The sequence below is a fragment of the Brachycentrus maculatus genome, unplaced genomic scaffold, assembly GCF_059751285.1.
Source record: "Brachycentrus maculatus isolate JH-2025_06_01 unplaced genomic scaffold, ASM5975128v1 h1tg000068l, whole genome shotgun sequence".
Taxonomy (NCBI): Eukaryota; Metazoa; Arthropoda; class Insecta; order Trichoptera; family Brachycentridae; genus Brachycentrus; species Brachycentrus maculatus.
In genome coordinates this window covers 1402794-1420004 of record NW_028280822.1, presented here as the reverse complement: position 1 = coordinate 1420004, position 17211 = coordinate 1402794, and the positions used below count along the sequence as shown (strand labels likewise).

The window sequence follows — 17211 nt, the reverse complement described above, 5'->3', positions numbered from 1 at the left end:
CCTTTTTACATTATTCTACTCGCACTACATTCCTTTAACCACTTAACGATCGAATTTTGGTGAGAAAATTCATCGGTGCTGGAAATCATCACTATACAACTCGTAACAGGACTACCAAACACTGCTCGGGTTAGTCAATAAAAACAAATACATAAATACATTTGGCTCAAGCAAATCAATACCAAGTTGGAATACGATTTGTCCGAGCAGCACTCAGACTCATCAATGCAACACCGAGTCACGCTCAGGATAAACTGGCAACTGTTTAATATGTCTAGCAGCGGCCATATGGGCGATTAAGTCCAAAAAAACTAATGACTTCTTTTAAAGAACTCTCCCTAATTCGTTTTTAGGATTCAATTACTCATCGCTCAGTTTGGTTGCGTGTTGCATATTTGTAGCAACTGCATTGTATGTAGTTGATTCTTCTGCGTCGTTCACTTCATTGCTAAGGGTTGTGACCATCCTTTCTACTTGACTTTGAAACATTTTGTGTACTTATTAGAAGTCTGTCATCTATATTAACCTCTAAGCTGCTCGATTTCAAGTGTCAAACTTTCCGTCCCGCGCTGGATTTTTTACATTACAATATTTTTGACAAAAAAAAGCATATTTTTGCCTATTTTTTGTAGTGAAACTTTCGGATATCCATCATAGATGTTCACAGTACACAATGCACTTTACTTATTATGTTTTTATGGTGTATTTACACAAAAATATTAACATTTACGGACTCGCGGCCTAAAGTATGGCGGCTGTATAGAAGACGCGGCTGTTGTATCTGCGGAGCACGAGCCGACCGGAAGTATTCACTATAAAGTTGACACTAAATCAAAATAATTTTCTTATTTTATGACACTAAATCAAAGAGAACTAATTTATCCATGCCTCGAACCAAATTTAAGTGCAAAAAAATTATCCATAGGTGTTGATATAAGTACGTAAAGTTGAAAAACGACTATGCATGTGATCCGCAGTCAACGGTACTTCTATAAAAAACGACAATAGATGCGATCCGCAGCTTACGGGTTAAGTTATTTTAAGATGGAAATGCTTGTCCTTCTCACAGTCCAGGGAATTCGGAAAAAAGGTCTCCAACAGCATATCTTAAAGGCATCGATTCTTTACCTTTCACGGGCTATTATAGTTTACATAACTTATTTTGGTCATAGAGATATTCTTATCCTTCTAAATTTTATCAAACTTACTTATGGATGCTAAGCCGTTGCAATTCGTCATTTGAATTATTAATTAAAAAGTGTACAAAAAAACTTATGCTGGAAAGAAATATAAACCTATAAAAAGAACTATATACGAGTCCATTCGGGTACCAAAAAGTAAATATTGCCCATTAGTCACACTTAAAATGTCAAATCCACACAAATTTCAAATTCAAAGATTGTTACCACTTACTTTTAATGGTTGCTCAAATGTCGACAACATGTTGGATCATATCGTAAGGATTGTTGGAACAATAGCCCTGATGATCTGTAGATAGGCCCCAGACAAGATGGTCCGATGACATTAAAAAATTAGCGGGCCTGTAATGGAGGAGAGTCGCGTACAACAGATAACTGTGGAAGTCCAAGAGGGAGGCCTTTATTCAATACTCGACACAAGACGAAGGCTGAAGTAAGTAAGTATGATCTGAAATGACAAAAATGTCAATTTCTAGGCGATGGAATGCAGAGGTTAGACATTGCCTAGTGTAAGTAATTACATATACATTGCAACATTCACCATTCTATCCATGGTAGTAATGGTCAGCACGCTCGGCTACCGTTCTGGAGGTCCCAGGTTCGATTCCCAGGGGGGGTCAAATTAATATATATGATTTTTTCACTCTCATATTTATTCAATACTACCCCGGACTGGTAGGACTGGTACCTGAAGCGGAGGGCTGATCACCTTTCCTTCGTGTGTTAACGATCAAGAAAACACTGTGTTTGTATAATGCAGTGCCCTGTGCACCATTGGGGTGCGGAAAAGGGTTTGAATGTCTGAATTTAATTTAAACATTTTTTTGGTAAATAACTACCACATAATTACAGTGTTCGATAATGATTTGATTGATGTGTGTCCACATCCAACTTACTTACCAGATTTAGCACCATGCGATTTCTGGCTCGTCCCAAAAATAAAAACCGTGCCAAAAGGAAAACTTTTTGACAGCATTCCTGACATTGAGATAGCCACGACAGAACCAAATGAACACGCTTGTGAAAGATGCCTTCCAAAAATGTTTCCAGTCATGAATACAACATTGGGATAAGTGCATCTCTAGCCAAGGACAGTACTTTGAAGGAAATTACTCCCATTTCCATGTAAACTTATTGCTGTGTAATAAAATTATTCAATGTATTTTTTAATCATACCTCGCATATGTATGTATATGTATATGTATATTTCAAGTATATTCCAACTGCACTGGTTCACTGTGGAGTGCTGGTACGGACACTGATGTGAAACATGGAACTGGCAAAAGAAGGATGAAAGTAGAGTGAACTCTGTTGAAATACGCTTCCTTAGACGAATATCTGGAAAAATCATTGTATGACAGAATTAAAAACGCAGATATAAGAAAGAAATGTAAGGCTGAATAAGGGATAATTGATAAGATTAAGAAGAGTTCTTTAAGGTGGTATGGACATGTGGAGCGAATGGATAACAAGAGAATGACTAAGAGAATATATATGGCTAATGTGAGCGGAAGAGCGGAACGAGGATGGTCGAAAAAGACTTGGCACTATCAGATCGATCAAAACCTAAAATCTGGTGGTTTTAAAAGTCTATGTAATCAGAGGGCGTATATGACCAGATGTATGGATGTAAAGGAAGCGATGAGTGTATGTCAGGACAGAAGAGTGTGGCGTTCCATTCTCTCTGCCTATGGGCATCGAAGGTTTGTTGAATGGGTCGAAACAATATTTGGCTTGATCCTCTTTTTCAATGCAAAATCTTATTTACTGATGAGGCTCATTTTTGGTTGAATGGCTATGTCAATAAGCAGAATATTTGGTCTATTAAAAGTCACTGTTGATCAGGTGGAATATTAGCCCATATTTTTATCAAGACGATGCCGGCAGAATGTTACGGTCATTGGAGAGCGCTACAGAACCATGAATACTGACTTTCGTACTTCAGCTGAATGGCATTGATGTGACAGCTGTGGTTTCAACAAGTTGGCGCAACCACAGATGGCCTGTGCCACAATCAATTTATTGCGGGAAATTTGAATTTGTATACCTAAAAATAAACCCCTTTCTACAGTGATGGGATTCAAAATTTTCAAGAACCGGTTCCTCGTTTAGGTACTACCCCTACCCCATCCCCTTATAAAAAATAGTTTTCACATTTATTAATTTATTTGTTTTTTGCAACTGCAACTGTTTGTTTTGTCTGCAACTGAATTTTTCCACTATTTTTTTTTCATCTTTCTGATGAAGATGGAAAAAGTAAGAAACATAACTAAAGATAAAGTGTAGGATGTTCAGAGTGGATGCAATGAGAGAGGATGTACGGATCAAATTTCTGCTTTGCCCGATATAACAGAAAAGTTTTTGGCGAAGAACCAAAAGCTTTTCTGCGCATTTGTGGATTTGCAGAAAGCGTATGACCGAGTTGATAGACTGAAGTTATGGAAGGTGTTATCTGAGTATGGAGTAAGCAGTAAACTTATCCAAGGCACCGCATCCTTGTACGAACACTTCATGCATTGGGGTAAATGGTTCATTTTCATCCTGGTTCGACATCTCTAAAGCCTTGGCTGTTTAATCTCTACATGGACAACTGCATGAAAGAGCTGAATGTTGGAGTTAGAATGAACAATTTGACTGTTTGTTGCCTTTTGTATGCGGATGACGCTGTTCTTCTTGCCGATAGCAGAGAAGACCTGCAGACGTTGGTGACAAAAGTGTATAATGTGTGCAAGGAAAGTGATTTATTAATGAATGATGGCAAATCTAAGATTATAGTTTTGGAAAGAGATTAATGTAGTTCTGAGTGTGAAATATTGGTAAATGGGGAGATTTTGGAACAGGTAGATGATTTCGTATATTTAGGTAGTACGTTTACTAGGGATAGAAACATTGATGAAGACATAGAAAGGAGAGTGAATTGTGGGAACAGAGTGAATGGTGCACTGAAATCAGTTTTAGCAAATAAAAATCTATCAACGAAAGCTAAACTGGCAGTGCACAACGGAGTGCTGGTTCCAACCCTTATGTATGGAAGCCGAATTTAACCCTTATGTGCGGCAAAACGATGTTTGATAGATGTTCGAATGATGAAATAAGGAAAAAATGCAAGGCTGAGATAAGCATTATCGATAAAATTTAAAAAGGTGTGTTGAGATAGTTTGGACATGTGGAACGTATGTATGAGTGAGGAAAGAACGGTTAAACAAATTTAAGAGGCAAATGTAATTAGAAAAAGAAGCAGAGGATGACCGAGGAAAACTTGGCACAATCAGGTATGTCAAATACTTGAAAGCGGGCGGGTCAAGAGTCGTAATAATCGTCGGGTATGTATGAGGATATGCATGAATGTGGAAGAGGCGAAGAATGTTTGCAAAGATAGAGTGGTGTGGCGTTCGATTCTCTCTGCCTACCTCTGCGGGAAAGCGGTGTGTTGGTTAGTTAGTTAGTTAGTTTTATATGTATTTGTATATATATATATATATATATATATATATATATATATATATATATATATATATATATATATATATATATATATATATATATATGTATATATATATAAATATATATATATATATATATATATATATATATATATATATATATATATATATATATATATATATATATATATATATATATATATATATATATATATATATATATATATATATATATATATATTTATATATATATATATATATATATATATATATATATATATATATATATATATATATATTTATATATATATATATATATATATTTATATATATATATATAAATATATAAAACACCTTCAGTTTTACCTAAATAGATCTGTTGCACAGTAAAAAGTGCAATAAGTGGCTTGATATTTATTTTTAATACATTCTTTTATATTATTACATTTTAAAAACGTTCTCCTGAAAAATCAAGTTTTTTTTATTTATGACGTTCTTGAAAGGAGTGAGCGATATGGTGGAGCCCTAGCGAAATTTTCGAATAACTGCGTACGGACGGCACTGGTTCGACAGTGACGGCGGGGCAGGGCGGAGAGGGGCTCGCGGGTGCTCAGCCGATACAAACTACCGAACTGCAGATTTCAGTAGCGGTCGGTGGGAATTTTACATTAGGATTCAATCCACTTAAAAATGTAATCCAACTTAGTACGAATTACCGTTTCTCGTGTTTCGTCTTGCATAATATTGGTTCTGCAGCAGAATGTCATTTTTGCGGTTGACGAGTGCAGATCGCTTTTCCAGCCATTTTTTTTTAGTTTGAAAACGCATACCCCCTTTTTTTTACATCAAGATTTTTTCCGCTGAGATAAGCACTATCGATAAAATTAAGAAAGGTGTGTTGAGATGGTTTGGACATGTGGAACGTATGAGTGAGGAAAGAACGGTTAAACAAATTTATGAGGCGAATGTAGTTGGAAAAAGAAGCAGATGAAGACCGAGGAAAACTTGGCACAATCAGGTATGTCAAATACTTGAAAAGCGGCCGGGTCAGGAGTCATAATAATCGTCAGGTATGTATGAGGAGATGCATGAATGTAGAAGAGGCGAAGAATGGTTGCAAAGACAGAGTGGTGTGTGGCGTTCGATTCTCTCTGCCTACCCATGCGGGAAGCGGCGTGATGGTTAGTTTGATTTTTTTCCAATATCATCAATAAATTTCACTGCGCAAGTTAGTATTCAATTTTCAATACGTTTTGTGTAAATTTTCCATTGGTACACAGTCATGTCATGAATATTGATCTATTGCGCATTCTGGTAGCTCGCCAGCACGAAGTTCATATTAAAAGGAGGCTGTGCCCGGGATACTAGGTCAGTTCGCGCTATTTTCAGCTGGGGGGCTTGGTTTCTATGGGTCTGTTGCCATGTGCCGGTTGCCATGGCATCAGGATCAATACAATAGCTACAGGTCCCCCTCCTCCTGCTGACCATGCCGGGTGAAATCGTGAACCAGCCATCTCCATTCGATCTTACTCTCATTGAATGCTTCGTAAGAAATACCAAAATACTTACTGATACGAACCTGTAAATATATATGAAAATCTTCTATTTTAAATATTTAAAGCACTAACTTTGTGGATCATTGTAATGAAATAACTTGTTTTTTAACCACTTTTATTATGAAAACCAACTAGTTTCAGCGATAAACGGTTTCCCCCCTTCAGGGTTTGTTTAATAACTTTACAACAAATGCGTCCGTACGCAACAATTTTTGTTTTTTGATCCACCCTTTTTTATTTTTTAAATCAATTAGTTTCGGCAACAACATGTTGCCCTCTTCAGGGTTTGTTTTATAAGTTATAAAACAAACCCTGGAGAGGGCAACAGGTTGTTGCCGAAACTAGTTGGTTTTAATTATAAATGTGAGTGTAACAAAAAACAAAGTTATTTTCTTTCTCCAAATAATATGAAAATCTGTTTGTTCAAAATCATAAAATTCCAAGTAATTTAAAGATAGCTTCGAAATTTTTTCACAACGTTGCATTTTGATAATAGCGTGTTTTGTTATTAACCAATGATTTGTGTTTTGACCTGTGATAGGTAATACCATAAAATAACAATAGGACGTAAAGGTCAAATAAGACAGATTTAGCTGTGTCTTATTTAGAAAATATGACAAGACGAATAATACAAACAAATGAACTACATACGTGACAAATCTTCATTGATATAAGATATTGAATCCATTGTATTGTATCTATTTTTGTGTTTTTAGGGATCAAGGTTTCTTGGCAGCTGGTGTCACTTAATATTTGTAGTATTTTCGATTGCATTGTAGTTTCAAAGATTTATAATATTTCCATTGCGTCAGAAGCATTGTGAAATTAAACATATCGCCCATTCCTTTCAAGAATGTCATAAATCAAAAATTGTAAATTTTCAGTTGTGCATGTTTTCGGAATGCCCAGAAAATGTACTATATCCCAGCAAAAGCGGCATATTTTAAACTTAATATTTAACCGCTACAGGGCAGAAAGTGTTGTTTTTGCATTTTGAAGAAAAGGCATTGTTTAATTATTTTTTTCAAAAAACTAAAAATTTTGAAATGGAGAAAAAAACTTCAGATTTTACCTAAAAAGATCTGTTTGACAGTAAAAAGTTCAGTAAGTGGCTTGATATTTATTTTTAATACATTGTATTATATTCTTAAACTTTAAAAACGTTCTCCTGAAAAATCAAGTATTTTGATTTATGACGTTCTTGAAAGGAGTGAGCGATATGTATTAGAAATCGGTGCTTTCGTTTTCATTTATTTGATCAGACTAAAACAGCAACGCGTGGTCGGGTACAAGTAGTATGTATAACATAATAATAACTTTATTCCGACTTGACTAAGCGATTACAATCACATATCATTGGATAATAATATTAAAAACAATATAACAACAATAAAAGAAATCATTGAACAACAAACTAACACAAAATATGTAAATCTTCTAATTCACAACCATGTTACCCGCTTTACCCACAACGAAGGGTTGATGGTCCCAAGAATTAACAATAAATATGGAACACTTCAATATATAGTTGCGAATATTTTTAATTTGTTGCCGACGAAGGTAAGAGGTCAAAATAAAATATGGAACAAAGGCAAAATAAAGGAATGGGTAAATGATCAGTAATTCTATGAAAATTGTAAAATAGTTTTTATTTTAAATTAGTTTTTTTTCTCTTTTTTGTGTGTATATTAGAAAAAAAAAATGTAAGTATGTAAAAAAAACTCCACCGGAAAGACACAAGGTGGCTTGGTGGGTCTCAAAAAAATTTAGTTATATTTATGAATTTTCAAATGAATGCATATATGTATATATACAATATAAAGTTAATAAATAAATATGTTTAGTATTTAAAAAAAAAATTAAGATGCATATTTAATTCTTCTGTGGTTTCAATCTTGGTGCCCCAACCAGCACAGCAGATAGACACAGTTTGAACATCAAGCGAAAATTAAGAATTCCAAAATTTATCTCATAAATATATTCTTTTCATTATTTTTTTAGGTTGTTTGCAACCGCTGTTTGGATCTGCGGAAAAATCCATACATATTTATTTAAAAAAAACTTTTATTTCTATTTTTTATTTAATAAATATTGGAGTGAAAAAATCACTTACATTTATTTGATCCCCCCCTGAGAATCGAACCCGGGACCTCCAATACGGTAGAGCCGAGCGTGCTGATCGCACTACGCAGGCAGACGTCAAATGTTACCAGGGTTTTGGCCAAGTATTCGTTAAATCGCAACTTTATTTCTCTAAATCCAGGTAACATTTTACGTAAATGATTTTTTTCTTAAAACATTTTATTTATTGATAAGTTTTTCTCAGAAATTATTATATGGTTTTGACAAAAACAGAGTTATTAAAAAGTAAGGAATTAAAACAATATTTTTCCATAAATATATATTTTGAAAAACAAAAATGTATCCAATATAAATTCTTTAAAAAATGAGCGGAAGGACACGTCGAGCCTTGAGTGCGGCTCTGCGCATTCTGATTTTGATAGGAAAATTGACAGGACTAATGCCTTCTAAAAACTGGACTGCATTTTTTACTATCGCAGGCAGAGGTTAAGTCTATCGTTTTGGCATTGTTAGAAAAATCAATAGTAGCGAAACAAACGAAGACACTGGGCCGAGGGAGGTAGTTTCAGCGTACGCGCATGCACCGCGTCCTCCCAGGACGCCGGCGTCGCGCGCCGACGCTGCTAGCTGGCTAGCCACCCACTAGTGCCGCGATTCTATGTTCAAAGCAAGTTTTCTAATCCAGTCGAACAGTCGTCATTTCCTTTCCAATCTCGCTAATTGTGCGTCGTGCATCTAACCAAAGTGTTAAGTGTAAAAGAGTGCTTAATAATAATAATAATAAATAAATAAATTTCTTCTTCTTTTCTTTTTCTTCTAAAACTTCTCTTTTTACTTGGTTACCTTCTCTTCCTCTCTAATTGATCATATTCCTTTCTGATTTCCTTCTATAACTGTAGTGATAAGGTCATCGCAATATCAGCCTCACTTACGATACGAATAAATTTCAAAGTGCCGACATACGGTATGTTAAATATTTCATTATTTAATATCTCTTCTTCTTCTTCTATTCCTTATCAGCACCCGATGGTAAAGGAGTTAAGGGTTAAGGATAAAACTCGTATTTGGAAAAGGAATTGGGGAGTAATGGTAGGTAGGAAAAATATAGGAAAACTAGGACATTCGAGGTTGCACACTCGTACTCATTCTAGTTTGTGTTAATTTGGCACAGGATACAAGTCCTTCGAGGTGAGAACGCATTAAAATTATTATTTTTCTTCTTCTTCTAACCCTTATCCGCACCCAATGGTGCATAGGGCACTGCATCGTTTCGACGCAGTGTTATCTTTATGACTTAGATAAAAGCAAGGTGACCACTCCTGCGCTCCAGGATAATATTAAATAAATTTTAATGTATGTAATCACCAATATTTATTTTCACCACCCCCTGGAAATCGAACCTGGGACCTCTAGCACGCTAAACACGCTAGCCATTACTTCACGGAGGCGGACAATATGCCGGTTCAACATCGGGTTTAATAACCCACTTAGATGAAACTGCCTTTAAATTGCATTACAGCTGTCTACGATAAATTTGGTATGTCCCGTCAGCATATATGTATTTAGTTAAATAAGTCACAAACACACGTATGTTCTGTAACACATGTTATCAGAAAATCTGGTAAAGTTTTATCTTGTGACGAAAATTTCATACGAAAAAGGATGACGTTCGCAAGCCGCTGTATCCTACCTTAATTCCATTAAAACTGTCATTTATTTAGTAAATTACAGTGATCTCTATTTTCAATTAGTTTAGTGTAGTAGTAGTAACGCTAAAATTAAGATGGCTTCCACGAAAATACTTGTTTTAGTCGAACTGCGGATTGTTCGCAACGCACATCACGTCTGGGGGTGTGATCGTGTAGACCCGTCCGCGTCGCATTATCTTTTCAGGGATGCGACGTACTAATCATCATGTTATCTTCTTCATACCTGCCGGGCAACTTTTGTTTCGTGTTTTTTTCAGTTGTTCGCTAAATCAAATTGACTGTTTATATCATTATCAGATTCAGTACCATCATTTTGTAGATGTTAAATCACCACCAGGTTGCCAGAGCTCCATGTTCCAGATGTTTTGCCAGGTTACAATTCTTAATATACCGGATAGTCAAATGCACGGATTTTTTTTTTAAACACCATAGGTCCCAGAACACACTCCATGTCAAGCTTTTTACTAAAAAATGTGTATTCCAATATCACCATATTTTTATAATTTTGAAGAATTATATAAACAATGATTATCATTAAGTAAGCGCAAGCATTGTTTCGTCTAATTGATTTCACCGCGTTACGTGGAAGAAACTCTGGTCATATGTATGCATAAATAATACAGAAGACATGGTTTTTGAAAGAGATGAATGTAGATCTGGATGTAAAATACTAGTATATGGGAAATTTCGAAACAGGTGATTTCGAATATTTGGTAAGGTATATTGGAAGTAAATAATGCACCGAAATCAGTTAAAGCAAATAAAAGCTTATCAGTGAAAGGTCTGTCAGTTTACCTTTCACAATGGAGTCCTGGTACCAATCCAATGCGTAGAAGTTATGCATGGAGTTGATAAAAAAATATGAAAGATAGACTAAACGCAGTCGAAATGTGATGTCTCAAACGATGTATGATATGATAGATTGTGAAATAAGGAAATAATGTAAGGCTGATATAAGATTAAGAAAGGTTTGTTGAGATGATTTGGACATATGGAACGAATGTGTGAGGAAACAATAGTAAAATAATTTTGTGCAGAGAGCAGGGAAATACCGTGGAAAACTTGTTACATTAACATAACACTGCTTCTTTACGAAGCAGTGCCCTATGCACCGTTGGTGCGGATAAGGGTTGGAATAGAAAAAATATATTTTTGAAAACTTCGTTATATTTAACGAAGGGGGATAGTTTTTGTTACTTTGGTCTTCAGCACCGGTAATAGGATAAAACTTTATCCTGACTGTGTTGATAAAGTTGTTTATCAACACAGTCAGGATAAAACTTTATCCTGACTGTGTGCGAGATGTTTCGTATAGATGCTTAGTATTAGGAGCGGCTATCAGTAAGCTCTGATTCCTACTCTCTTGATTCTGGCTCTTCCGTTTACGTCGCAACTCTCAATGCTCGTTTCCTGCTTTCTGTGTACTTCGTAAATTATTCATACGCCTTTATAATCTGCTACATTTTCCCCATCAAGATTTCCTCGTGCCCTCTCCAACGCCGTACATGCTGTATTGTATGATGTATTTAAATCTTAGCGTCTATTTATCGTAACCTTGTGAGCTAGTATTGTTTTCCTTATAACCTTAAGCCGTTTTGTTGTTTGTCCATAAATTCTGTTTCCAGCCCAATTCTGTTTATAACGACATTAAATAAAATAAGGATTGTTTGCGAGATAAGTGTGCTATGGTTCTTCGAATGCCTAACTTGTTTGGGATCATTATATTTTATTTTTTGAAAATCTAGCGGGCTTTTCCCTTATTGTAAATCGTATGTTTCACCTTTTCTAATCTTATTTTAAAATAATTATATAAAAATATTATCAACTAAAACTGCTTTACTCCTTTAGATTTGTCTCAGTGCGGAACTAAACTCACTTCCGAATATCATCTCTGGTCCTTTCTGCTCATACGAATCAAGACTTGGTTCTTCGTACAGTTTTTTTTACATGATTACCATCACTCGACCATGATTTTGTTGTCTGTGAGCATTGATTGTACTCGTTTGGAATTACTAAACTCCTTGTCTTATCTACTTTTTTTCTTTTAGTTTTCATTTCTTCAGATTTTTTACAATTTCTTCTTGTTTACCTTTTTTACACTCCAGGGATATCTTTTTAGTTAAATTTTAGTACTCTATCGAACTATACTTATCCGGTTTACATTATAATTGTCTTATTTCTAGCATTAAATTTATGATTTATTTTTTGATATTTTTTTTTCTTGCTGCTATTTTTTCCTTTCCTAGACACTGTTCTGTGCTCTTTGCTTACTTCTTGTTTTTTTGGTTTTATAATTTTCTTATTAGATACTTTGGATATAAATATTTCTTTACATATCTTAATTCATAATGCCACAGTCAGCAAGAGACATGGAAACCAATGTTAACGGTTCGAAGGAGATGACTGGTTCAAGTGAGATAATAGAGAGTGATGAAGGCAGTGAAATGGGTGAAATCGATGTCCCGAGGGAAAATGACGATCAGGAACAGGATGAGGAAGCACCAGAAGCCAGACCTTATGAACTAGGTAACGTGGATGAAAGGGAACAAGAAGATGAAGCACGAGAGGATATATCCTATGATCAAGATGACATGGATGAAAGGGAACAAGAAGTTGAAGAGCCAGAGGAAAGATATAGGGAGCTAGAAATTAATGGATGTGAACGGGAGGAAGAGTCACTTGAGGAGAGATATAGAGAACTAGAAATAAATGGACGGGTTCACGAAGAAGAAGAACCACCAGAGGAACAATATAGAGAACAAGAAATAAATGGTCACGATCAAGAAGAGCCACCTGGAGAATTAGAAATAAATGGGTATGACCGGGAATCGCCAGGTGGAAGGTTTTATGAACGGTACTACATGTATGAAAGGGAACATGAAGAAGAAGAATCAGAGGAAAGATACTTAGAGTCAGAAGTAAATGGTCAAGACCAAAAAGAAGCAGGAGTACCAGGGGAAAGATTGGAAGAACAGGAAGAAGCATCAGGATCAAGACTGGATGAACAGAGAGAGGTCGAAGACCGTGAACATAACGAAAAAGATCCAGAGGAAGGAGGGGAGACCCAAAGCGGAAGCCGTGTGTATGAAGACCTATGTTATATGACTCCAGAGAAGCTGGAAGCACAGGAGCGCTGTAAAGAACAAAGGCGACAAATGGCTTTATTAGATTTTAAGCCATGGGTAGAATGGGCGCGTCTGCATGATCAAGGACCGCCATGGGTGCTAGATGACGACAAAAAGAAAGCGGATGAAAATAACACTACGGGAGAAAACCATCAAGGAAATCACCAAGAAAACCACCAAGGAAACCACCAAGGAAACCACCAAGAAAACCACCAAGAAAGCCACCAAGAAAACCACCAAGAAAACCGCCAAGAAAACCACCAAGAAAACCACCAAGAAAACTACCAAGAAAACCACCAAGAAAACCACCAAGAAAACCACCAAGAAAGCCTCCAAGAAAACCACCAAGAAAACCACCAAGAAAACCACCAAGAAAACCACCAAGAAAGCCACCAAGAAAACCACCAAGAAAACCACCAAGAAAACCACCAAGAAAACCACCAAGAAAACCACCAAGAAAGCAACGAAGATGTTCAGAATAAATCTCAAGATAAGAATGAAACAGAAACTGATGACGTCACTGAAGCAGAATTGGGAAATAACAAAGAGGATTCAGACGACGAAGAAGATTCTGATGAAGAAGATTCATCAGATGATAACTGTGATTCAGAAGAGGATAATGGACAGGAAGCGCATGTCGATACGGAACTGGAAGATGAAGCAGAACTGGAAGCTGTAAGAGAGCCGGACTTTCCATCTCCGGGAAATTATCGCATTCGGCGCGGTTGGCTCAGAAGACAATGGAATCGGCTAACGCCGAAAGCAATGCTGACCACCTACTGTAAGAGGATGGAATCCTTCGTGCGCTCCAAGTACACCCGCCCACCACGGGACCAAGAACCCTCCGGTAAATATAGCGAAATATAATCAATGGGAACCTTTCTAGACCAGTTCATAACTTTTTTATCTTTCTTACAAATATCTGTTCGTTGCATAAAAAATCACTCAAAATTTGTTCTTTTTTTAAGACAATCATAGCTACCTATAAATTCCATAAATATATATATATATATATAAATATATATGTATATATATATTTATATATATATATATATATATATATATATATATATATATATATATATATATATATATATATATATGTATGTATATATATATATATATATATATATATATATATATATATATATATATATATATATATATATATATATATGTATATATATATATATATATATATATATATATATATATATATATATATATATATATATATATACATTTGAATTAGAAATTCAATTAAAGGTCATGATGGAAATCTTCATTTTTCATCATTTTTGCCGGCGTTGATTTTTTGGCGATTTTCGATAACTGCGTATTTTTTGCCATTGTTATTTTGCGAGCGTTAGAAAGATATATTCAGCGTGAAAAATCAATATGTAATAGCAAATTCCGGTTATTGTGTAATGTTTGCATTACATTTTTCTTCGCTTTGCAGGCGCACCCAAGAAGCCTCCACCCCAGCCCGAACCTCAGGACAACCCCGAGGCAGCCGAGTAAAGACACGTTTGTAAGTAATATTTTGCTTCTTGATTTTACCATGAACTTTATTCCACAAGTTTCACGACCTGTTGAATTGCAATGTGTCGATCTTACTTGTAAAGTACGTCAGACTCGTGATTCAACAGGTCGCTTCCGTTCAAACAAGTGTCCCATATTCCGCTGGGATCGCGTACCGCACTGCTCAAACAAGTGTTCGATTCCACAGGCATCGCGTACCTAACCCGACCCCCACGACACTCCCCTAACGCACCTCCTTCCACCCTGTCTAGCGCCCCTAACATTTCCCAGCCCGGAGCTGCGTGGGTCTACCCGACATCCCACCATTTTGTAAAGATTATTTTTTCAATCCTGATAGAGAACATGATATTAGTTTATTATTTTTTTCCAATTCTACCCATGAATGACAACCACACTACTCAAATTCTTATATATATATATATATATATATATATATATATATATATATATATATATATATATATATATATATATATATATATATATATATATATATATATATATATATATATATATATATATATTTATATATATATATATATTTATTTATATTTATATATATATATATTTACGCCGCCCAATAATCGGCAGGGCACTGCCTAATCATATTATACCATAATATACATATAAACCTGAATCGTATTATATTTTGTCATTAATTAAATCCAGGCTTTGTGAAGGTAATTATCCAACTATGTGAAACTGTGTTCACGTGGTAAAACAGCTTTTGCTAGTATAAGATTCGTATACGTACTTGTGGAAATATAATTATCGTAAACTTTAAAAAATATACATCAAATTTCACTGAAAATACTATATTGTTTGTTATAATAAAAAAAGTTCAAAAATAAAATTAATTTTTATGATGAAAAATATAATTTAATAAATCTAATAGGTTTAAAAGGCCTCCGAACGGAGGAGCTTTGCGTCAAAACGGCGCGCGCTTAATCGACCTGCGCAAAAGGGCCTCGCATCTCAACGGCTGCGTTAAACCTGCCGCGCTAAATTGCCTTTTATAAAGATATTCAAACAAAAAAACTGTCACAAGTCAAAAAGTCTTATCAGAGTGGCTAAGAAGTCGCACGTGATCTTGAGGCCGCAGGTTTCCTACCTCTGCCATCTGTGAAAACATTCCCAAGTATATTAATCAAATTAAAGTTTTCCCGAGCCCGCTGGAAGGAAGTTTCAATAGGCTCTTCTCGTTCGCAGTTTTACAAATCAGGGCATTGATAACAAACGGAAGTTAACATCGTTACTACCTTGTGTAGATATCTTTAACCTTTTTTCTATTCGGTAAAAAAAACAAATATTTACCAATTTTCTTTAAATTTTCATTAACATCCTGACCATATTGGCCGACGATCCATTTTAAAATGCCGTTGTCATTAAAAGTCTTTGGGAATAATGAACCAAAACTTATTTCAAAATGCAGACTACATATTATTTTTTGACATCTCAACATAGATGAATAAGAATATGGAAGTCTGGGCATTTACGGCGGTAATAGGTTGGTTTAAGTGATCACTTTACGCACGTGTAACATTCACCAATTCTACCTATGATTGACAACCACACTACTCAAATTCTCGGATGCTCTGTATATATATGATTCAAGTTCGAGTTTTCAAAAGAGATATCTATTGGTGGACTAAGTAGTTAAAATTTTACTTTAATTTCAGCACCGGTAATAATTAAACATCGGCTCGAACGGAAATACCTCGTAGATAAAACTGCAGTATCGTTAATACTTTGTTTAATCCCATCCCACCTATTCTGTTCCCTCTCGTCAGCCACACAGCATCCAAATCCTCCCGAGTACTCTCACTCCTTGACCGTTTGCTATGTTTCTACTCAATTTGTTGTATTTTCTCTCACAGGAGTGGCATCTATACCCATTTTCCTCTTCACATATCTCCAGCTACAACAGGAAGAATTCAACAATCAGAAAGGTGTACTTTTGTGTCGTTGTTTTGCTTCGTTTTCCGTTAGCATACGAGTCGGTATGTCGATACCTTCCCTGTGATATATTTGCATTGAACGAATATACTGTTCATTTATCGTTTCAAATAACATAAATATGTATTTTCTAAAATATATAAGTACTGATAAGGGAACAATCACTTGAGCCGGCTCGTCTCATAGCGAGTCATCTCGAGTCATAGGTCAACATCAGCACTGTCGAAGGTCGAGTATAAAATATTCAATATCTTTTACAATAAGTAAAAAAAATATTTCTCAAAAACCATTTCGAATAATCTAGTAACGTTTGGCTAAACGAACGAATCAAATTTTTAATATTTGATGCGAGAAAAAAGACTCTGTAACTTTCTGGTGCTAAGTTTTGAGATTTCCCGGTACTTATATAAATTAATTATATAAATACATTTAATTATGTAAAATACATACGCTTCACCTTAGTTAGGTTAAGACAAATTTTGTTATATCAACCCCTGTTTCCCTTTAGTCCTTGCGTTTTTACTCAATTATTGATATCATTACTTTTGTGAAATAATTATTATTTGAAACACACTCTTTACTTATCTCAACATTCTCAT

At 35.2% G+C, this 17211-nt stretch overlaps 1 protein-coding gene across 4 annotated transcripts; it reads left to right on the top strand.

Annotated features, from left to right (window-relative positions):
* The first annotated feature begins 8893 nt into the window (after positions 1-8893).
* On the top strand, positions 8894-16775 carry LOC148311305 (uncharacterized). 4 transcript variants are annotated; one of them, XM_088256860.1, is made up of 4 exons: positions 8894-9033; positions 11838-13961; positions 14574-14645; positions 16534-16775. In XM_088256860.1, the coding sequence occupies exons 2-3, from the start codon at positions 12338-12340 to the stop codon at positions 14633-14635; spliced, it is 1686 nt and encodes a 561-aa protein (XP_088112986.1). In that variant the 5' UTR covers positions 8894-9033; positions 11838-12337; the 3' UTR covers positions 14636-14645; positions 16534-16775. The 4 variants fall into 4 exon arrangements, with proteins under 4 accessions (XP_088112986.1, XP_088112989.1, XP_088112988.1 ...); XM_088256863.1 differs by having other exon boundaries at positions 8915-9026; positions 12347-13961; XM_088256862.1 differs by lacking the exon at positions 8894-9033 and adding an exon at positions 9046-9468.
* Positions 16776-17211: the final 436 nt, after the last annotated feature.

What these genes read in the sequence shown, in the direction of transcription:
- LOC148311305 (XM_088256860.1), top strand. Translation starts at nt 12,338, where the DNA reads ATGCCACAGTCAGCAAGAGACATGGAAACCAATGTTAACGGTTCGAAG. An exon ending in ACGGGACCAAGAACCCTCCG is followed by an intron (nt 13,962 to 14,573) that starts GTAAATATAGCG and finishes TTCGCTTTGCAG; the next exon opens with GCGCACCCAAGAAGCCTCCA.